The 22807-nt window shown below is 43.6% G+C and overlaps 1 protein-coding gene across 1 annotated transcript in view; it reads right to left on the bottom strand.

Annotated features, from left to right (window-relative positions):
- Nucleotides 1-17721: 17721 nt before the first annotated feature.
- The window catches only part of SLCO3A1 (solute carrier organic anion transporter family member 3A1), a 328719-nt gene continuing 323633 nt past the window's right edge, over nucleotides 17722-22807 (bottom strand). The window contains exon 11 of the mRNA XM_007164979.2: nucleotides 17722-18394. Coding sequence (XP_007165041.2) covers nucleotides 18312-18394 — 83 coding nt within the window. The 3' untranslated portion in view covers nucleotides 17722-18311. The remainder of the gene's footprint in view (nucleotides 18395-22807) is intronic.

The following is a 22807-nucleotide window of genomic DNA, read 5'->3' as shown; positions in this document are numbered from 1 at the left end:
ACCAATAACCAAAGTAAATAACAATTTTATTTCATCATTCTATTTGGGTAATGCTAGACCTAACTGCATCTCATGTACCATTAGTGACCTGTGCCCTACTTTTGGGGAAATGGTCTATTATAGTCTGCTGCTTTCCTTCAATCGTCTTCCCTCCTCTTTGGTACTCAGGTGGTAAGAGCAACTGGGAAGGTATTGACCCTGTTTGCTACACATGGGCCCATTATCAGTGATCCAACTATATATGTATTTCTTGAGCACTTACTGTGATTCTAGAGAGTATTAGGCAGAGACCCTCCCCTCAATGTACTTGTGATCTAGGTGAAGAAAGAGAACCCAACAATTGGAATGAAGAAGGGGAAAACATGGGTGGGGTTGAGAGAGCAGTCTCTGCCCTCCCCTTCTGTAGCTCACAGGCAGTCTGAGGTGCCTGGTACACTTTGGCCCCTGGCTGATATCCAGGGGATGAGGGGCAGGGACCTGGGTCACTACTTGGCTTCCCTGATCTGGAATAGATTTTACACCCCAGTGAAGACAGAGTCGAGAGCCCTGCACTGTCTGCTCCTCCTTCCAGCCACACTGGGATGCCAGCCAAGCCCTGAGGAGAGAGATGCTGCCTTGCCTTCTAAAACACCCTTTAATGACTGACATAGCTAGGGGACTTTATTTAAAGGAGCTGCGTGCTCAGGTCTCCCCGCAAAGTTCAGGAAGGCTGGCCTTTCATGGGAGCTCAGACAGACCCTGGAAGCAGGAGGAAAAGGCAGGATGTGCCTTCTGCCTTGGGTGAGCCGAGGCCTGGGGTGCCCTCTCTGTGCCTGGGAGGATGCAGTTCATGCAGAGAGACTGTCTGGATGGGCAGTTTCATTTGCTTAGTTTTAGAAGATTCCACGGGCTGGTCCTTAGCTGGGATTGACTCCTTTGTGCTGGCATTGGTTGGTGCTCTGTGCTCATTGCAGTGGGAGGGATGCCTTTCAGAGGAGGCGAGGTGGGGCGGGGGAGTGAGTGCATACCCTGCCCTGAATAATGATGAAGGTTTCAGGCTCTATCAGAGAGTTCTTCCTCTAGGCCATCTGCAGGGACATGGGTGCCCTTTTATCCTAATGTCATTCATGTTCTGAGGCTTATTGAGAGTTGACCCAGTCATGCTCAGGCCCCACACAGATCACCCACTGCTTGAATCCCACTGAATGTGCCCCTTCCTCCTACATGGGGCCATGGCCATGTTCCCCTCTCTTGGTCCCTGACCTCCTGCTTTTACATTCCCTCTGTCATCAGTTGGATTAATGATCTGTCCTTCTTGCCCCTCTGTCAGACTCGGCTTTTAAATTATTTAGCAAAACCTGACCAGCTCAGAAGAGGGCTTCTCAGCTCTCTGTTTAATGTCTTTTTATTTCCTTATTAAGTAAGGAGTATGGGAGCTTCTTGTTGATTTGGGTTGGGACTTGGGAAAATGTTTTACATCTTTGTGGCTGGCACCTGCCTTGGGCCCTGCTCCCCACATCAGCTCCCCACCTCCAGTACGGCCACCCCCAACATCGGCTCCGCCTACGTGGTGAAAAGAGCACGGATCAGGGAGTTGATAGACAGTGTGAGATTCTTGGGTAAGGCAACCTCTCCAACCTTCCTGTTTCTCATCTGTTGTGTAGATGTAAATTTCACAAACTCAGGTACACAATATGTGTAACTTATTTTTTCTATAAGAATTTGTTTTGAGTCCCTATTCTGCATGGTGGAAGAAATGTACTGCAAAATAATTTGGGATTTCTTGTCCTTTCACCAGGTTTACATTTATGTTCTGGGGGACTTATCTAAAAACACCATGATTCCAAGGGCCCAATCGCTCATTGAAGTCATTTGGGCATCTGCTGTCCAATGACATCTGTCCTCCCCATGTGGGTCTCTGTTGTCTATACAAGCAATTTCCAGAGACAGTCTGCTGTCTGGAGGGTCCCTCCATCTGGAGTGCTCTCCTCTCCTTCTCAGCAATTTTTGGGAGCACAGGTATCATTCTCTGACACTGTCTAAGGCTTCCTCCACCCCTCCAGTGGTATGCTGGTAAATGTTTAACAACCACCTCTGGGAGGGTGGGTTGGAGGGTGGATGGAAGGAGGTCCTGATTTGTAGTGTTTGCCAATTTCTGGGGTGTAAACACTCCCACTATGGCTGATTTCAAGCTACTAATGATTTAACAATCAGCTCACAAAATTCCTGTAAATGTATCAGTCAACTCTAGCTAACCAGCTCCAGCACGCCACTGTGTGACACATCTTGTAACCAGGTCTCTGAAGATGAACTGCCTCCCGGCCACAACACCAGCAGTTAAGACAGACATCTTCTTGCTCTTACACCCCTGAAATGAATCTGAGATTTTTCTACCTGCTCAGGTGCCCAGGGAGAGGGCATAGGGCCACTTTTGCAAGGGGGTCCCCATCATCTATGCTCATTGTTTCTTTTCTGACTCCTCCTTCTTCCAGCCTAGGGAACATTTTTCTAGTTGGTGGGTTGGCTGTGAGTTGGAGGTAGTGACTTCTGTTACTCAGTCCAACTCTTAAGCTTGAGTGACTTCCATTGCCAAAGGGTGTTGGCTTTTGAAATGGCTCTTTTCTCTGCTCTTTGTTACCACATCCCTCCCCTAAGCAATTAACACAAAGTAGCCTAATGATTGAGAGGAGAAAAAAGGGCCAAGAGAGAAAAGTAGTTACAAAAAGGAAAAATTCATCAACATCTCAAAAGCATTGTTCTGTTGCATCAGTATAGTAGTACTTCACTATTGGGAGGAATGTCAGGAGGAATAAATGAGAAAAGTTATGAGAAAAGCTTCAGGCAGAGTATGACAGAGAAGGGATTCCATGACATGGGTTATCCTTCTCTTTCCCCTCCAGCTGAAGGAATCACAATTTCCACTGGTTTGCATTATATTGAGTCAAGCATGGCTCCTGTGGGCACCGACAGCCCCATCTCCTTCCCCTCCTTCACCCCGAGGATATGGTACTATTTGGGGTCAGAATGGACATTGTGCCTTTCCACTTAGAAGTCAAGAAAGAAACACCCATCTTCTCAAGTATTTACAGATCTCGTGTACAGCATATTTTAGCTAAAGAAGTTAAGAAGTAAGTGACAATGCCATAGAGGGGTTAATACATGTTTAAATTGTTTGAGTCTCTATTTTAGATCTCATTGAATCCTAGAGTGAAAGGTATGTTAATGAGGACACGATCCATTTTAAAGGACTTGCCACCGTCTTGCTTTGTGTTCTGGTTAACTGGGTTTTTGACCTCAGCCTCCCTGCTAGATGCACATCCCTGAGGACAGGACTAGCACAGAACTGTGTTAGTGGTTAGAAAATGGATGCTGAGTTATTTTCTTGATTCCCTGGTTTCATTATGGATTCCCCCCTATAAGAAGCTACCCACTCAAAAAAGAGGTGGAAAATGTATATTTCCTCAATATCGCATTGCTTGACTCTTGGTGGATATCCCTATCAGGATCTATCACTTCCACAGATTCTAGTCTAAATGACCTGTACAGGGAATGCTAATTGCTTCTTCTCTGGGGGAAGGGATTGGAACATGATATCCCATTCTGGCTTCATTCAGAGTCTTTGACCACGGAGGTGCCTTTCAAATTCCGTAGAACGTGGCTACCTTTAGAAACAGAGGTGGTCCTTGGAAGCCCACGGGGCTTTCTTTACCCTAGCGTGGGAAAGGAGTAAGATTTCAGTTTGTCTCATCCCCTGAAACACAGACACTCAGCATGGCTTCTTTTGATCTTGGGAAGATGGAAGTGAGGAGGAAAACTAGGCAGAGTGAATTGGAGATCATTGGTTGGCAATGAACTCCACCACATCAACATTCATATTGGATTTTGTGAGTACCAGCTGACTGCAACCCTGGGTAGGTCCTTGAGGAAAATAGCATGGCCGGATTCCAGCCTGCATATCAGATCAAATGCAAGACTAGGATCTTGGCATGGGGAAATAACCAAAGGGGCTCTCAATACTAACCTTTTTTTCCTTTCAATAAAAACTTACCAGATATCTTTTCAGCTATGAGTTATCTGGAGACTGGAATGGGAGAAGGAGGCTCTGTAAATCTTGCTGCAGATTCTCTCAGAGTTTTTAGTCTCAATCTCTATGACTGTGGTGGTATGAAAAGATTTTGCACGATTCACAAACAACATGTTTCTAGTTATCTTGCCCCTCCCACTCCCCTTAAGAAACTTTTTAGTCCTTTCCCATTTAAACTAACCTGTGAGGCATCTATTGCCTTAATAACGGGTTGGTAGGGCAGAAAAGCAGAGGGAAACGTTTAAAAGCTTGGATTTTTGAGTATCAAAATTCAAGGCCTTGGGGCTTCCCTGGTGGTGCAGTGGTTGAGACTCTGCCTGCCAATGCACGGCACACGGGTTCGAGCCCTTGTCTGGGAAGATCCCACATGCCGCGGAGCAACTAGGCCCATGAGCCACAACTACTGAGCCTGTGCGTCTGGAGCCTGTGCTCCACAACAAGAGAGGCCGCGATAGTGAGAGGCCCGCGCACCGCGATGAAGAGTGGCCCCCACTTGCCGCAACTAGAGAAAGCCCTAGCACAGAAACGAAGACCCAACACAGCCAAAAATAAATAAATAAAATAAAGAATTATTAAAAAAAAAAATTCAAGGCCTTGGAGGATGATTGATTATCAGAAGCAATTCCCCTCCCCCCCCCCCGACTAAATAAAAATCCTCTGAGATAGAAGAGGGAGAGGAGAGAATCAAAGAGTGGGAGAGACACAGAGGTAAACTCTAGTGTGGGTTCTAAGAAGGTATTTTGAGTTCCTTTCAATCATTCCAGGGTGGGGTAACATCATTATGGAACCCCTAGGTAGGTTAGAGGATGCTTCAAGAACAGTTGTTTCTTACTGCTAGATTGGAGCCTGGGGAATTGGCAAGTCTGTAGAATCTCCTTGAGGCCAGTGTGGCATGGAAAGGAATAGATTAGAAATGGCTGCTTGGCATTTCTTTAGGCAGAAACATCCTGGAACAGTCTTAGAGTTTTACTTAGACTCTAATCTTAGAGTCTAGAGTTTCTTAGAGCTTCCAGGAATGGTAGACAGCAGCTGAAATTCCTTAGAGCCCCAGAAAAGAGTGTGGAAGTAGCTGAGAGCCAGCCTTGAAGAACCCAGTGATGGGGACGTGGGGAATGTAAGATGACCTTACTTCAGTCTCTACCTTGCAGCAGATGTTTTTTCCTTGTAGAAGATTAAGAAGTGGTGACTGCAATTTCTTTTTTTTTTTTTTTTTTTTTTTTTTTTTTTTTAATTTTTATTTATTTATTTATGGCTGTGTTGGGTCTTCGTTTCTGTGCGAGGGCTTTCTCTAGTTGCGGGGAGCGGGGGCCACTCTTCATCGCGGTGCGCGGGCCTCTCACTATCGCGACCTCTCTTGTTGCGGAGCCCAGGCTCCAGACGCGCAGGCTCAGTAGTTGTGGCTCACGGGCCCAGTTGCTCCGCGGCATGTGGGATCTTCCCAGACCAGGGCTTGAACCCGTGTCCCCTGCATTAGCAGGCAGATTCTCAACCACTGCGCCACCAGGAAAGCCCGGTGACTGCAATTTCTTGAAGAATCCAGACTAATCTTTGATCAGGGACACTTTCCAGCCCTTTGACTTGTGACCTTCTCCTGGTAGAATTTCCATCTCCTAGCCCCTTCATCTTCAGAAAGCGTGTAGTGTGATGTTCTAGGTCTGCACTGTCCAGTATAGTAGCCACTAGAGGCAAGTGACCATTTAAGTTAATTATAATCAAATTAAATTAAAAATGCAGTTCCTCAGTTGCACTAGCCACATTTTGAGTGCTCAAAAGCCACATGTGGCTAGTGGCTACCATATTGAACAGCACAGTATAGAGCTGTTTCCAGCTCTATACTGTGCTGTTCACTGTGCTATATCACTGGAAGTTCTATTGATCAGTGCTATGGGCTTTGTCACTACTTCTGCTAAGGCAATGACCACTAACCACCTCCTTTTCCCCCGACACCCACACACCCACCCACAAGCGGGTTGAGTCCAGAGAATTCTGTTACCAGTCTCTGAGCTGGCATTTTCCTGGATGTGGCCATGTTCAATTAGCGGTGTTCTTTTGCTGACACTTCCTAGTCTCCATGCTGCTCTCACCACCATCACCACCAGAGCCCACAGAGTTGTGAGTGACATGATGTTAAGAGATCCTCCCAGAGGCTGGTTGTCCTGGTCAAACAGGAATAGGAGGCTTTCCATTCAGAATCTAGAGTTTCATCAATTTCCAGAATCCATCATTCCCATCAAAACCATCAACTGATGTCAAGTCTCCTAAGACTAGAAAAGGAGAGGCCAGCACCCTCCAGTGGAGACAGAAGTCACAGAGGATGGGGCTTGGACCCCTGCTCCACCCATTCTTAGCAGGGGCTTTGAACACCTCCTTTCTTTTCTGAAATATGAGATAACTATACCTGCCTTATAAAATTGGTTGTGGGGATAAATGTAAAATACCTAGGACAATGGCTGCGATATAATTGAGCCTCAGTAAATAACAGCTGCTATTTTTATTTCTCAGCTGCCCTCTGGGATAATCTGCACTTTTAGGTTAGAGCAGTAAGAGGGAGGAAATACAGCAGTAGCTCCCTGTACCACAGGTCACTCGATCTTGCCATCTGGCATAATGAGAAATCATCCTGCTTAATTTATGAAAACTGCCTCATGCTTCAGGCTCCACCTGGTTTACTCTGGTGGGTGATGGGCTTTTTTCAGGTGTGGTGGTGGCTTCATGTGTCTGGATGGGTGCATTTAAAAGCAATCCTTGGGGTCTGCCTTGAGGGTCTTTTGGAGAAGGAATCCCAAACGTCTTTTCAGAAGAGTTGAACATAGGGTACATGTATACAATGGGATATTACTCAGCCATCAAAAAGAATGAAATAATGCCATTTTTTAGCAACATGGATAGATCTAGAGATTATCATACTAAGTGAAGTCAGACAGAGAGAGACAAATATTATGATATCACTTATATGTGGCATCTAAAAAATAGTACAAATGAACTTATTTACAAAGCAGAAATACACTCATAGACATAGAAAACAAATTTATGGTTACCAAAGGGAAAGGGGAAGGAGGGGTAAATTGAGAGTATGGGATTAACAGAGCACACTACCATATATAAAATAAATAAGCAACAAGGATTTACTGTATAGCACAGAGAACTATATTCAATATCTTGTAATAAACTATAATGGAAAAGAATAAAGAAGAATATAGGTAAATACATATATGTATGTATAACTGAATCACTTTGGTGTACACTTGAAACTAACACAATATTGTAAATTAACTATACTTCAATTAAAAAGATTATCAGTCCAGAGTGACTTATTTAGATTAGGCTAAAAGGAGATGGGAGAATAATAAGACACTTTCAGTTCTAGTCTTCCTTTTGTAATCTTAGGTGCAATTTGGTCAATCCTAGGTGATGTGTATTGTTAGAGTGACTCTGAGTATCAGACCTTCCCCCTAGCAATGTTGTCTACCTCTTTAGGCTACTGGACAGGTAATTGACTTAATGTATTAAAAACATTTAATGTACTTTTTATGTATAAGATGTTATCTTAAGCACTGTCAGGACTAAAGAATTAAAAAAGATATTGTCTGTAAGGAATATATCTGAATAGAAGAATATAACATACGGACCCAAACATGATTAATACAGTGAGTATAAGTGCTGTGAGAGCAAAGGATTGTGGAATCTAGTGGGAAACCGTCACACCTGGTGAAGTAGTGGGGGAAATGTGGATCAGTGGACTCTCCACTGACTCACCACTGAACTTGCTGGTGCATTAAGCCCCTCCCAGCCCAGCGTCTGCCTGTGAGGCCCCAGTGGAGGGGCCAACCTGGATTTGAAAGATGCTTTAATATGATCATCCTGGGGATAACAGGGATTGGTAAGACATCACATGGGAACTATTATGTGAACTAGATATTGAGCCATTGGCAAAAAGCCAAGCTTAATGAACTAATCATAGAGAGCACCAAGGTTTCTATAATATTTGTGCTTGATGTTAAAAGATGGGTGGAATTTAAACCAAGGGAGGCAGTGAGGTTATAACAGGGATGTCAGGTCAAAGGAATTGAAGCTAAGTGCCCAACCATGTTCTATATGCAGGTCATGATGGGGAAAAGATTAGAGGTTGGCCAAGAACTTAATTTCTGATCACCAGGGATTCTGAAGGCCCAAATCCTGCCATGTCATGGTATTAAATACCTCCTTCCTTTGTTTGCACCACACCCCTTTATTTAGGTTAGGGGTTAAGAAATGTAATTTCTGGATCATACTACATGAGCATTTAAAATTTTAATAGACATTGGCAAATTGTCTTCTGGAATGACCATACTAATTTATACCCCAGCAGCATATGAGAAAGCCAGTTACCCTATGCCCTGACACGAAATAATATCAAAAAAAATCTTTACCATCCTGATAGGTCAAGATGGTCTTTGATTTTTAAAAGATTTTTATTTCCTTGACTACTAGTGAAATTGAATACTTATAGGACATTTGTGTTTCCTCTTTTATGAACTTCCCATTCATGTTATTTGCTTGGTTTTCTATCAAATTTACTGAGACAAGGATGGGAATGGCAGCCCCTGTATTTGCGTAATTCAGCAGTTCTGGTTGTTTCTCTTTTTTGTGTCAATAGGTAGGGATTCATTATATATTCTGACAGTAATTCTTTGTCATTTATAGATATTTCAAATATTCTATTCTCTTTAGATTTTGTATATGCTGTTTTAGATTGCACAGATACTTTAATTTTGAAATAGTTAAATCTATCAATTTTTTTATTTACAGATTTTTTGCATTTTGGATCTTTTAAGGAAATCCCCAAACCATGAGTATGTTCTCCTGTTTTTCCTAAATCTTCATAGTTTTTAAACAGTTTTAACTATGTAAACCATGTAGGGTATGTATTCTTCACTGGTAAGAGGCAGTGAGTCAAATTCATTTCCAAATTGTCTCCTCAAACCATTAGTTGAATAGTCAAGCATTTCCCCAGTAATTTGCAATACTCTTCTTTAATATAGTCTAAGTCCCCCAATATATTCCAGTGTCTGTTTATAGTTGCTCTTCTGAGTCTTCGGTCTATTTATCTGTTCCTGTACAAATGCTGCACCTTTTTAAGTACTAGAGCTTTATTAACATGTTGATTTTTGAGAAGGCTACTCTTCCTGCATTGCAGTTTTAAATTTTTATGTTCAGAATTACCATGGCTATTCTTGAGCACTCCCATTTGAATTTTGTAATCAGTTTGTGAATTTCCATACAAACTCCTATTGAGATTTTCTTGGTGATTGCATTGCAATCATTTCAGGAAAAAAATCACATTTTCCAAGTAGTTAGTCATCCAATCTTGGAATATGGTAGGACTCTCTATTTTTCAAGTTATTATCTTTGTCTTTGAAGATGGCTTTACAGTTTTTCTTTAAATAAATAATAGACATTTCTGTTAGGCATTTTTATGGACTATGTGTGTTGCTCTCATGAATGAGACAGCATCATTATTATTGTGATTTTTATTGTGTGAAATAATAAAACCCTTGCAAATGAACTCAGCTAAGTATAGCCTTCTCTGTAGCTATGACTTTGCATTTTGCTCTTTTAGAAATTTGAAAGCTAAGCAGGTAAGAATTTTCTATTCATCAGGACTCAAGCAACAGACACATGTCTCTGCACTCAATGTGCCCCAGATAGAAGGATGTGCAGATTTCTACCAGTAGGGGATAACTTATCAGATGTGATCCTGAGCCTACACAGGCAGAAAAGTGGTGAACATCAACTTACAACATTATTAATTTATACACACAACTACTGATGCTCTAATCGCCATCATGAGCCATCTATTCACACTAGTCTCTAGAAAAGATGACCCTATATTAAAAAAAAAAAAAAGGAAAAAGACAGTACAATAATCTTTCTAATACCAAAAGTTTCAGGTAAATGTTTAGAAAGATCATTAAATGTTCTTCCAAAGAGTTGAGGATACCACCAATTTGGTTGTACTTCAGCTTTAGTCTTATCGGGTTAGATAATTCATGAACTTGGTTTGATCTGAGGGTACATTTCAATGTATCTTGAAATTCTCAAAGCTAACCATGGTCTCTGAGGGCATTTTTAAGTGTGCAGTAGATATTGGACATATCCATTTTTACTTCTGTAATAGCTTTGTATGAAAATTTCTTTTTCATGTGTGAAAATGTGGAAATGAACTGTTCTTCCAGGCCAGTAACAGCTTGTGGTCCTCTCTGGCAACCATCTTGTAATTCAATAACAAGATGGTTTTAATTTTCCTCTGTGACAAAAGTGAAGTGATCACTCCTGGGAAGTTACCTGTCATCTTCTGGATTTTTCTGGTAGTAAAATAAAGTTTTGTGCCTTTCTTATCTCTACCTCACAGAAGTATTTCAAGCACCTAAAAAAATATGCCAATGTAGACTGCCACCAAAACTCATAAATGAAGAGCTGCATATAAACTCATGTAACTAACAGATACCAATTATCTGGAGGCTTTGGGGGTGAGAAACAGTAGACAAAGATTGAGAAATAAAAACTTAGACCTGTGTTCATAAGTATAAGAGCAAATAGAGTATTGGGCCACCCCAAAAAGGGAAAGGAAACATCCTTTATCACTCAGGATCCAAAAATCTGGACCCTAATAATCACTTCCAGTTTGTTGTGAAATTGATGAGAATTAAATAAAGAGTTTGTAAACTCAATTTTTAAAGCCATTTTGAGCCAAATCTGCATATGACTATTCGATAGCTTGGAGAGTTTAAGGACAAAAAATTATTTAAATTTGAAAAGTGACTACATGATATCACATTTTTGCCCACTATTTAAAATAAAATTCTCAAACCAGGAAACGTATTATTCACTTGAAATACTTGCAGAATTGACTTTACCACGAAATCCTATGTCTTTTATAGATCTATTCTTATACAAAGATCAAGAGGATTGGTGTCTGTGTGGTTTATAAAACTATCTTAGTTGTAGCTTCTCAGAAGTACATGATGTTTATAGGGGTTGGATGCATGCTGATTTTTGGAAAAGAATTAATACATAATTTGAATTCAGAGTACAAGCTTTTAAAAAATATGATCCAGTTTAGAGAAGCATTTCTGAAATACCTCTGGGGAATAAATTTCTTTTATTAATCCAATCAGCCATTGGATGTCATTCTTCCAATTTAATTATGTTTATCTGCCAATGGGTGACTCTGCTTCTTATGCATGTAATTTCAGTGGGTGCAAACGGTGATGGCAAATAATTGTCCTCAGGGAGATAATTGCTCTTATAATTATTTACCCATGCAAGTTAGCTCAGTTAAAATTTTAATCCTCTGTCAGATGACCTGGCAACATGAGAGAACGTGTTTTCTATGTATGTACTCAAGTGGAGGAAGAGACCTTGCATTTCTTAGACATTTTCTGGGTGCCAGGCACAGTGCTCAGTGCCTTATATACACTGTTCCACTGAATCCCACAATCTTCCTATGAAGTGGGCATGATTATCTTCACTTTATTTATGAGAACCCCTTGGTTCTGTAGATGGCAAGTAGAGGAACCTAGATTGAAACCCAGGCTAACAGGCTGGTATGAAATAAATCCTATTTCACAGAGCGTTTGCAAGGCTTAAATGAGGAGGCAGAACTTGTAAAGAATTTAGCCCAGTGCTTGGTACATTGTTATCTTTATCCTCATGTCTGTCATAGAGATTTTACTTCTGTGATCACTGCCTGCTTCCTTCCAGAAACCCATTCCAACGGACAGGGCAAAACCTCATACCTGGATCCTAAATGAGAGAGAGAGTTCTTTGGAGGCCTTTGCATGCCCTACCTCCTTGAGAATGCTTTATCTGTCTGCTCTGGTCCTTAGGGATTCTCTCCTCCCCAAATTCCCATCACTGTCATGTCTCCGTTTCTTAATAATAGCGCCTGGATGTAGAGTGTATTGTAGAGTTCTTTTTATTATATGGAGGCTTGCTTTTCCTCAGTCCAGATTGTAGATTTATTGTGTACAGGGCTTCCTTGGATCTCTCCACAGGGTCTCCTAGGGTACAGGGCTGCATACCAGACCCTGGATCGATACTCTTTGATTAAGTGTGAACCCTACAAGTCATTAGCTACCTGAAGCCTAGAAGGTGCTGAGGGCTCAGGCTCAAGGCAGCTGTTTGTTTTGAAAAGGTGGGAGACTTCTTCTGAGGACTTGTCATCTAACATCAGTGTCACCCGTTGGCTGGCCTTCCTCTTTTGATGATCTTTGCACAATGTGGTGATGTGGCATGCCAGGGGAGATCTTTGGGGGTTTTCCCTCTTCAGAGAAACTGGCACTGACCGCCCCTCCCTCCTTCCCCACATCCCATCTGTGCCCCCGCCAAACGGCTGGAGAAGGGGGTGAGAGGTCACCATTTTGCAGGGAGAAGTGATGTTTACGAAGAGTGACATTGACTGGTTTTCTGTCCCAACGTTAAGGGAATGGGGTCCCCAAAGCAATTGCTGGTAAAATTTGCAGTTACATTAAGAAGGGGAGGCTGACATCTTGCACATGGGGTGCCGGGGCTTGCAGCCTTGTCCTGCTGCTATCAGAGCAGGCTGGGGAGAGGTGCGGGAGTACACTGGTGAGATGGGGCCAGGGAGGAGGGAGACAACGACAGACCTTGGAACCAATGTGTTACAGAGAGCTGGGGATAATGGCCCTGCTCCTACTCCAGGCCTGAGCTCAGGTGAGGTGGTAGGCTGAGGGTTTCCTAGGGAGTCACAGAGCCCAGGGGAGCTCCTGGGATGGGCTCCCTCTTTAGCTGGGCTTCCTGGGACCTGTCTGCTTCCACACCAGTACTTTTCATAAGGGGTTCGGGCAGCAATGACAGCCAGTGATGGCAGCAAGCTTAGCCACAGGCAGTCTGGTAAGCAAACCACCCTGGAGCCGAGTTTGGGCAGAGAAGAGGAAGGCAGTTGAGGGGAGAGAGCAGAACAAGCTTCCCCTCCCTCCAGGCCCCCAGAGCCACAGGTCCATCTGGCATGCCCTTGTTGGGGAGGGCTTGAATGGAAGATGTGTCAGGAGTTCTCAAATGGCCAGGACCAGGGCTTAAGAAGTGAAACGAAGCTATTTTAATAAGTAAAAATGACTCAAAAAATTAAGGAATTGACTGATTAAGTCATTTCAGGAGCAGTACACAGCAGAAAAGAGGGTTTCCAAAAAGCAGAGTGGTAACAAATATTGGTAAATGGAAGCTGGTTTGTATTTAAATGGCTGAGGATGAGACTTCTCAATGAAACTCATCACTTCTTGAGCCCCACCAGGGACAGATGATGGCCTGTGCGTACACTGAATTCTCATGATGTCTCTGCCAAGGAGGCTGAAACCTTCCCATCTCAGAGCCACATGTAGCCGAAGTTCAGAGTGGTGACTTGACATGCTAACCTGGCAAGGTTAGTAAGCAGCTGAGCTGAGATGTAGACCTGTTACCTGCTCTTTCCACCAAGCCATCCTGCCTTCCTACTGCCCCCAGCTGTAGAGGGCCTACTATGTGCAGAGGACCTCACAGGGTCCTGTCTGTACTAACTGAAAATCACAGCCTTGCTTTATAATGTTTTTTTTTTTTAATTATTTATTTATTTATTTATTTATTTGTTTTGGCTGTGTTGAGTCTTCGTTTCTGTGCGAGGGCTTTCTCCAGTTGCGGCAAGCGGGGGCCACTCTTCATCGCGGTGCGCGGGCCTCTCACTATCGTGGCCTCTCTCGTTGCGGAGCACAGGCTCCAGACGCGCAGGCTCAGTAGTTGTGGCTCACGGGCCGAGTTGCTCCGCGGCATGTGGGATCTTCCCAGACCAGGGCTCGAACCCGTGTCCCCTGCATTGGCAGGCAGATTCTCAACCACTGCGCCACCAGGGAAACCCCCACAGCCTTGCTTTAAACATAACATACATCAGTTTGAAATATGGAATGGATGCAGGAACAGCAATCATCTCCCCCAGCACTCATATTCCCAAGAATTGTAGGATGCCGTGAAGGACAGGATGGGACCAAGTCGGACTGAGGGCCTCCAAGTGCTTTTTTAAGCCCTGTCCTCACCCACATGGTCTGAATTCTGTATCTCTCCTCCCTGCCTCAGTCGTTTTTTCAGGATTGATCTGCTGATACCATCTGAGGAAATGATTGACAATGATATGCTTCTTCAAGGGTCCTGTTCACAGAGACATTTGCCATTTAAATAAAATCTTACCTCCAGTGTCCTGCTCAAGACATACATCTCCCCAATGTTCATTACAGCACTATTTATAATAGCCAAGATGTGGAAGCAACCTAAGTGTCCATCAACAGATGAATGGATAAAGAAGATGTAGTATACATAAACAATGGAATATCAGTCACCCATAAAAAAAAAGAATGAAATAATGCCATTTTCAGCAACATGGATGGACCTAGAGATTATCATACTAAGTGAAGTAAGCCAGTAAGCCAGACAGAGAAAGACAAATATCATATGATATTGCTTATATGTGGAATCCAAAAAGGAAAAAAAAAAAAGATACTAAGAAACTTATTTACAAAATAGAAATAGATCTAGTGACATAGAAAACAAACTTATGGTTACCAAACGGGAAAGGGAGGGGTGGGATAAATTAGGAGTTTGGGATTAATAGATACATACTACTATATATAAAATAGATAAATAAGGACCTACTGTATAGCACAGGGAACTATACTTAATATTTTGTAATAACCTATAAGGGAAAAGAATCTGAAAAAAAAATATGAATCTCTTTGCTGTACACCTGAAACTAACACAACATTGTAAATCAACTACACTTCAATAAAGAAAGTCAAAAAAAAAAAAAGGCATATGTCTCCCTTTCTAGCATTGCATTGTAATGCCTAATTATTTGCATTGAACTTAAAGAGCTAGGCAATGATTATTTTAGAAACAACAGAAGGAACAGCCATTTTCTTTGGGCTCTTTTCCTTTTTTCTTTTTTGTTTTTTTTTTTACCTATATCAAGCACTGATTTTACTATGAAAATTTAGTTGCCTTCCTACAGAATAATTCCCCAAAGAAATGGAAGGATCAGCATGGGAGCAAGTTAAGCTTCTGGGGTAAGAAAGGAGCCTGTTGCTAAGCTGGGAGTGTAAAGCCTGAGGACAGAGGTTCCCACCTCCTTTTCACTGGGAGATGTTTCAGTTGCTCCTGGGGATGGTGGGCAAGTTCTCAGTGACAGGTGATGGAGAGAGCCTCACAGGAGAATGTCTCCTTTCCAAAGGAGACTGCTGGCTTCTGCCATGTCATGTTTGAGTCTCTGAGCCTGTTTTTTTTTTTTATTGCTGGCCAACTGAACTCATGCATTTATTACCCTGCCTTTGTGTTCCAGGTTGATTGTCTTCTTTATTTCACCCCTTAATTACCTTAGGAGGAAGAGGGAAGTGAGATTGCCCATTGAAACACTCTTGAAGATCTGCAAAGCTCTCCTTTGGGGATCTGATAGCTACATGTTTATGCATTTTATACATGGGAACACTAGAACTCAGAAAGATTAAGACACTTTTAAAAATGCTTTCTGGAAAGCAAAAGCTACTCTCTGCCCTCTGCATTAATTAGACATTTCTCTGCACAGTTATGGTAACAGTTCTATAGCAGGAGTTCCTGAAGTAACAAAGCCTGAAAAGGAAAAAAAAAAAAAAAAGCGCAGCTCTTTGTAAAGTGGATGTGCTCATGGTGGTTCTGAATCCACATTCAAGGCCACAGAAACAGCTTGTTTTTATTTCAGTTGAGCCAAATGTTTGGGTGCATGACTAGCCCTTTCACAAAGACTGAGAAAAGGGTCAAGTTGGATTTTCAGATCTAGATCAAGATGGACCAAATATATACGTAGTTCAAAGCCCCAGTGGCCCATGGTAGCTGATAGGACATCTGGAAGAAATGGCATTTGGATTAATCTAAGCAGTCTATTCTCCCTGAGTTGGTTGAACAACCTGTGCGCACAGCTCTCTCACGGACCTGCTTAGATAATGAAGGATGAATCTCTTGATCCCCCAAAATAAGTAAGACATCTTTGTGAAGTTCAGATAAAATAGATGGGAGTGTAAGTTTTCCATAAATTGACCACCCTTACGGTGGAAAATATAGCAAAAGAAAAGAAATTGGACTGTAGGTGAAAAACAAATGTGAAATTTTGGACTGAGAGCGCGGATGCCATAAGCAATACCCTCCCCTGCTTCCTTCTTCTGCCTCCAACTGAATTTCCAGTGCAAATGAAGGCCAGCTCCCGTGAGGAATCACTAACCACTTTTTCAGCCGTTTCAGCATCTTTTCACATCATGATGGAAAATGTTGAAATTGCATTTTCTTGGGATTTTTATGCTGGAGAGAATAAATCATGTTGTTTTACAAAAAAGAAACAATCACATAAATAATAGGGTCAGGCTGAAAAGAAGTCCTCGAGACACCAATGGGCCAGGTAATAGGACCTCAGAGAAGGTAACTCGTCCAAGCATACTCTTTTCTGAGTCCATGGATCCCAGAGTGAAAATATCAGGCAGGACTGAGGGAGGGTGAAGTCTTCAAGGAATATTAGCTTGACATGACAAGCTTTGATTTCAGGTGAGCTCAACTGCAAACGATGGGGCTGTAGGAGGGCAAGATCCAGGCTGGAAGGGGGTCTGAGAACATAGGTCAGTTATCAGGGTTAGCCCCACACGAGGACTGGGGCCATGCTGGGTCTTTTGTTCAGATGACAGAGAGTGAGCATTAGCTCCCGGAGCTCCTGTCTGGCCAGGGATGGAATGACTGTAGTGAGGACTCTCAGATGCACACCAGCGGCAGGCATCAACCTGATTGTCCATAGGAGGTAGGAGTCCTGTCAGTGGACTAAGGATGTAGTGGAGAAGCTAGCCAATTAGGAAGCAGCCTCACAATGGCAGCCTCACAATGACTGGGAAGGCAATGGAGCTCCAGCCAGACAGTGAGGCTTGTGGGAGGGTCTATGGACCTAGAGAAGGGAAGGCAAATGCTGCCCTTACCTCAGAGGGGTGGGACTAAAGTCAGAGCCCCAGAGGTGGATGATTCTGAGGTTGTTTGTTCATCATTCATTCATTCAATTATACAATGAGCATCCACCAAATGTCACACATTATTCTAGGCACTGTACCCCAAGAGGAAGCCGTTCCCTGCTCTCCCAGGGTTTACGGACAATGGGAGAACCAGAAAGGAAAACCAGATGGTGACAGTACAGGACTATGGAATGTATCAATAGAAACCATAACACTGTTGTGGAGCATCTAATTCCAGCCAGAGGCTGGGAAGCAGTGAACAAGTACCATATCTCCATGCCCATTCTCTGTGAGACATGGTGCTGCCTTCACACTGGATTTCACTGAAGCCTTACCACAATTGTGTAAAGCAGGCAACAGTATTCCCATTTTACAGATGATGAAACTGGGGCTCAGAGGAGTCAGATCACTTCCGCAGTACCACACCAGTAGCGAGTGCTGGGGTGAGGATTTGAACCCAGGTCTGTTTCGGCTCCAAAGACTGTGCTCTTTCGAACTATTCAAAGCCCGTAAATATAGAATACACACAGCCAGAAACACTCTACTCAAGAGTCTTTGAGGATTGTTCTACCCAAAGACACAAGAGAGAAAGATAACAGAGATTACAGCGTGAGACTGAGGAAGAATTAAAATAGTGCTTTTAATATAATTCTCAGGAAACGTACAGTATGTACTTTACATCACATATTTCTAAACTGCTCATCTGGAAAATAGAAGCTGCAAAAATACAGAATACCACACTCAAAATCTATTGAGTATGTGCTTTTTTCCCCCCTCTGTTCTATGAAACAGGGTAATTTTTACCCCCTCCTATTAAGATCCAGATTCAGCTGCTTTCGGAAGAACTGTTGGAGCCCTCGGTCAGAGAAGCATTCCCAAGAGGGGGTTTTCTAAAGCATGTCAGCAGGCCACCCCCACAGGAGCCAAAGGAGGGAATGGGCAGAAGGAAATTTGCACATCTGGTCAATATTACTCTTCAGTGATCCAGGAAAATGCCTACTCCAAGGGTTTGGAGGACTCCTGGCCACAGACACCTGCTTAGTCCTCGTCACAGGCCTGTGCTTGGGGCCTCAAAGGACCACATACTGGCCGGAGAGTCCTCACAGGGACCCTTGGGTCCTCGGGCAGGGCAGAGCACGCTAAGTCAGGCCCGTGAGGTCTGTGGGCGGTGGCGGGCTGTTCTCTGCAGGAAGAGGAAGAGGGCCAGGCCCTCAGCTTCTCACAAAGGAGTCTTCTGAAGGTGACTGTGACTCGGGACAGGTTTTCTCAGTCTCAATGTCTTGGTACTCTGTGCCTAAAGGGGGAGGGGGGAAGAGAGCCAAGAGGAAAAAGAGATCGGTCTTTTCTGGTTTTCCTACTTATTTTTTTAGGCTTATATAATAGCATCCTGGCTTTCCAGTGGAATGGATAAGAGCAGGAAGTCATGTCAATAAAATGCTACGTTTTGCTCCACGTCACCCCAAGGAACCAGACTCCAAGCCCAAAGACCTTTATGTAGGCCAAATTTTTTCTGAGAAGCGTATATCTATACATGTCTATACCAACACCTACGTGGATGTTTATTCTATGGGAATGAATAAGATGCACCCCAGTCATTAACTTATATTCATCCTACCTAAGTCACCAGTGACAGACACTGTCACTGCAACCTCTATTGAAGAGATGGCTGTGTGCCGGAGAGAACCTCCTGGCATTCTAATGTCACGCTTTCTCCTCCAGCATTTGGGACCAGTTTGCTTTTCATTCAGCCACAGAGGGTCACCACATGCTGAGTGAAAGAATCTCCTCGTTGGAGCAAGGTTTTGAAGCCTCCACCACGCTTCTGAAATAGATGCTGTGGCTTTATTTAAAAGGCATGAAAAACCCAGCTTCATCCCTGTGATGATTTACAAGTTGTGTAGGTGGGTCTCCATGACCGTGACATGCAGCTTTCCTGTTCAATGATAGCCAGAGCGGAACTATAGAAATCCCCACTCATTTCCTTGTCCTCTCTAGACTCTGACCCGGTAGTACAAAAGGTGACAATGTGGAAATGTCACTCCTTTCCTCAGGATTTTGCAGCTGAGACCTGGCTTGTAGGAGATGCAGCTCACATATACTGAAAAGTTTGGAGCATCCTTCTCAACTTTCACAAGGTTCAAGTTCTTATGGTCTTGGGGGCTCTGTTAGAAGCCGTGGGGGGCAGGGAGTTGGGGAAGGTGGGATAGAAGTGAGAGAGACGGGGTTGGTTCTTGTGCGCAGAATGAATCAGGCAGAGAATGAGGAGGAGCTGGTCAACGTCTGCTGACGTGGCTAAGGCGGAAAAAGGAAGGAGGAGTGTTTTTAAAGGTCTCCAGTGTTTACTGAAGGAAAAAAAGAGTTCTTCTCATTTTAGATCTCTGTACCGGTAGGCAAAGTTTGGCAGAGGTTTTTGCCGCCAGCTCTTGCCTCATTTCTCTATGGAATTATAGACTTTTGTAGGGGTTTCTGAAAGTAGGTGCCTTCCTGGCCTCATCAAAGCTTCCTGAGAAGCCAGCCAGATCTGCGTTCTCACTTTGGTGGCGTTTGTGGTGTCATGGAAAGAGCACTGGTTCAGGAGTCAGACAGACCCAGCATTGGCTCCTGGTGACTTTCTAACTAGCTGTGTGACCTTGGGAAGCTTTGGTTTACTGAGCCTTGGTTTTCTGATCTGTAAAGTGGAAACAATGATACTTACCTCATAGGGCAGGTGTGAGAAAGCTGCTGAGAATATTACCTGGAATCAGGCCTTATGGCCCCTGGCACGTGGGTAGCAGCCTCATAATAAGCATGAGCTTCCAGCCCCTTTCCTCCTTTAAGGGGCTGGGCTAGAGCACAACTGATGTGTTAGCTGGTTTCCTCTTATAATGAAACTTCCTACATTGCATACTTCCACTTCATTTTATGGTCTTCGATTATAAAATCCAACAGTCTTGACAAACCCATCTCCACGAGAGTTACTTTCTATTAAGTTAGCATGAATTTAAGAAGAACATTATTTTCTGGGATGTAATGGGATGGTAAAGTCTCATCCTACAGGATGTTAAACCTCCAGAAAATTTACTATGGTTGTTCTATCTGCTCCCGGTAAGAGAACATAATCACTTTACCTTACAGAAAAATATTCAGAATTGGTGCTAATCATCAATTACTGATTGTTGGCCTGAGTCGTTAATACAAAAATCAAAACGTCTAGAAACTCTGTTCCTAAAAGTCTAGTATTTGATAATAGAGCAAGACATATCTCCAACCAGTGAGCAGCATCGGTGTGTCTGAGGCCCTGGGCTGGAGCCGAGCTCCTGAGGTTGATGCTGAGGACTGCAGGGGTGCCAGGTGGGAGGGGTGTCCGGGGTCTCTCCCACTGGAGCTGATGACCAGTGCCGAGGACTGTCTCCCTGGCATTTCAGCACTTTGAAATTGCATCTCAAAATGCATTAGAGTGGAGGCATCATCTCCTGTTTCCTCTTACCTGCCTGCTTCTGGTAGAACATTCCAAATAAGTTATCACTGGGCTCTGTGGTTAAGACTGGGAATAACACAGGAAGAGCAGATGTCCCCAGAATACAGCTGTTGCCATGTCCCCATTGTTATGATAGGGGGCATGCGAGAGCGTGGGGGGCGTCCATAGTCCATTTGAGTTGGAGTCTTCTGAATAGGACGTCCCTACAGGTGGGAAGAGTCCCTCATTTCTTGCCCAGGATGGAGGGAGTACCCATAAAGGCAAAGAACACGAGCTTTGGATTTGTTGACCTGGGTTTGAAACTCTGCTTTGTGACCTTGAGCCAATTCTGGAAGCTTTCCCAGACTCATTTTCCTCTCCTGTAAACTGAAGTTTAATAACTGTTTCTGCCTCATAGGACTATGGTTGAGATTAAATGAGCTAATACATGTGATAAGCTGGTTCATACTAAGTGCTTGGTAAATGTCAGCTACTATTATTATTAGTTATTATTCATGCTTACCAATTATTCCACTGGGCATATCTACTAGCTTTCTAGTGCCAATGTTTCGTGTTGGAGGGAAGGAGGGAAGAAACTTGAGATACTATTCAGTATCTGGATTCAATCTTCTTTTCTTGTTCCTGCATTTTCCCCTCCCATGCCCACTTCCATCACTTAAGGAAAAAAAGATGATTACTCTGGTAGAGCTAGGGAGTGAGTGTCAGGGCTGGAAGAGACCGTAGATTGTATAGTTCCAATTCCCTTCGTTACACAGGAGAAAGATAATGTTGCCTTCATTGCAAACCCTGACAACAATGGGATACTTACCTCATTCTTGGAAAACGGGATACCTGAATTAGATTTTTAAGGCTGAAGGACCCTTCCAATCCATGACTCAGCCCAGGCTACAGTGGCCTCTGCTGCTACAGTCCATCAGGCTGTATGCCATGCTGCTTCAGACCTCCTTGTTTTCCAGAACAGAGATCAGCATGCTACAGCCCTCCCTCAGCCAAACCCAGAGACTGCCTGTCTTTGTAAATAAAGCTTTATTGGAGCACAGCCCGCTCATTTGTTTACACATTGTCTAGGGCTGCTTCCCTGCTACGACAAAAGAGTAGTGGCCACAGAGACTCAATGACCCTCAAAGCCTAAAATGGTTACCACCTGGCCCTTTATGGAAGGTTTGTGAACTTGCTCTGCTGGTCCTGTCGATGGAAGGTCTCTTCCCCGGGCTCCCTGGCAGACATCCACCGCTCTTTAGTTCTTGTTTTCTAGACCACCCGCTCTCTGAAGCCTTCCTGATTCTTGATGCCATGATGCAGAACTTCCCAGCTCCCTGAAACAGCCCTCATTGCTCCCAGACACAGACAGACAGACAGACAGACCCTGGCTCTTAAAATGACGATTCTATTGCTTTTATTTGTGTTCAGGTCTGTTTCACTCATTAAACTTTGAGCTCTTGGAGGGTGGGACCATGTCTTCTCTACCTTTGTACCTGGTTCGGAGCCTGGCACACAGTCAAAATTTTAACGAAGGAGTGAGCGAATAAACACATCACTGGAAAATATCAAGCTCATACAGTGCTCCCCTAAATGGCACTAATCCTGCCAAGGAAAACTGTGCTACCATGTGGATGGTCCCTGAGAAGCATGAGCTCTGTCCTTATCTCCACGGCAGTCACAGACTTCTAACGTGCTGGGGAATCCTGGCTTTTCTGAATTCCCCGTTTCAGGCTTTTTAACTCATGTCCTCCCTGCCATGATAACCAAGCACTCTGAGGTCACCTACAAGCGTGAGGGAGAGGAGACACGGGTGGGTGGTTGTGTGCAGACAGTGTAAATTCCCGTGTGATTCTAGCAACAGGCCCCGAAAGAGGCATCTGAACCATGTCTTCCTTGCCTATTCTGCCAGTTAGAGATTCCTCTGTTTTACCAATTTATTCTTGAGCAACCATAATACCCCAGGGGGGGCTAGGTGCAAAGGCTATCAGTAGGGCTGGTCACTCTCAGAGATTAGGTCCTCACAGCTGTTCAGAACTCAAGAACTTGAACTGAGTTGGGAGAGGTGAATAAGGAGGAAACAAGGAGGGAAGGGCAGAGAGAGGAGGAAAAGGACTTTGTTTATGCCTCAAACTAATTTCTAGGCTCAATTTAATTTCACTAGCACCCTCTCTTGGAAAATGTCGCACCTCTGAGGGATTTGATCTGGATTCTAACCTAAAGGGAAACACAGACCATGGCTCAAAGGAGGCTGTTGAGAGGCACTGACAT

Source organism: Balaenoptera acutorostrata, chromosome 3, assembly GCF_949987535.1.
Source record: "Balaenoptera acutorostrata chromosome 3, mBalAcu1.1, whole genome shotgun sequence".
Taxonomy (NCBI): domain Eukaryota; kingdom Metazoa; phylum Chordata; class Mammalia; order Artiodactyla; family Balaenopteridae; genus Balaenoptera; species Balaenoptera acutorostrata.
Note: the sequence above shows the minus strand (reverse complement) of the source record. Positions and strands in the feature narration are given on the sequence as shown.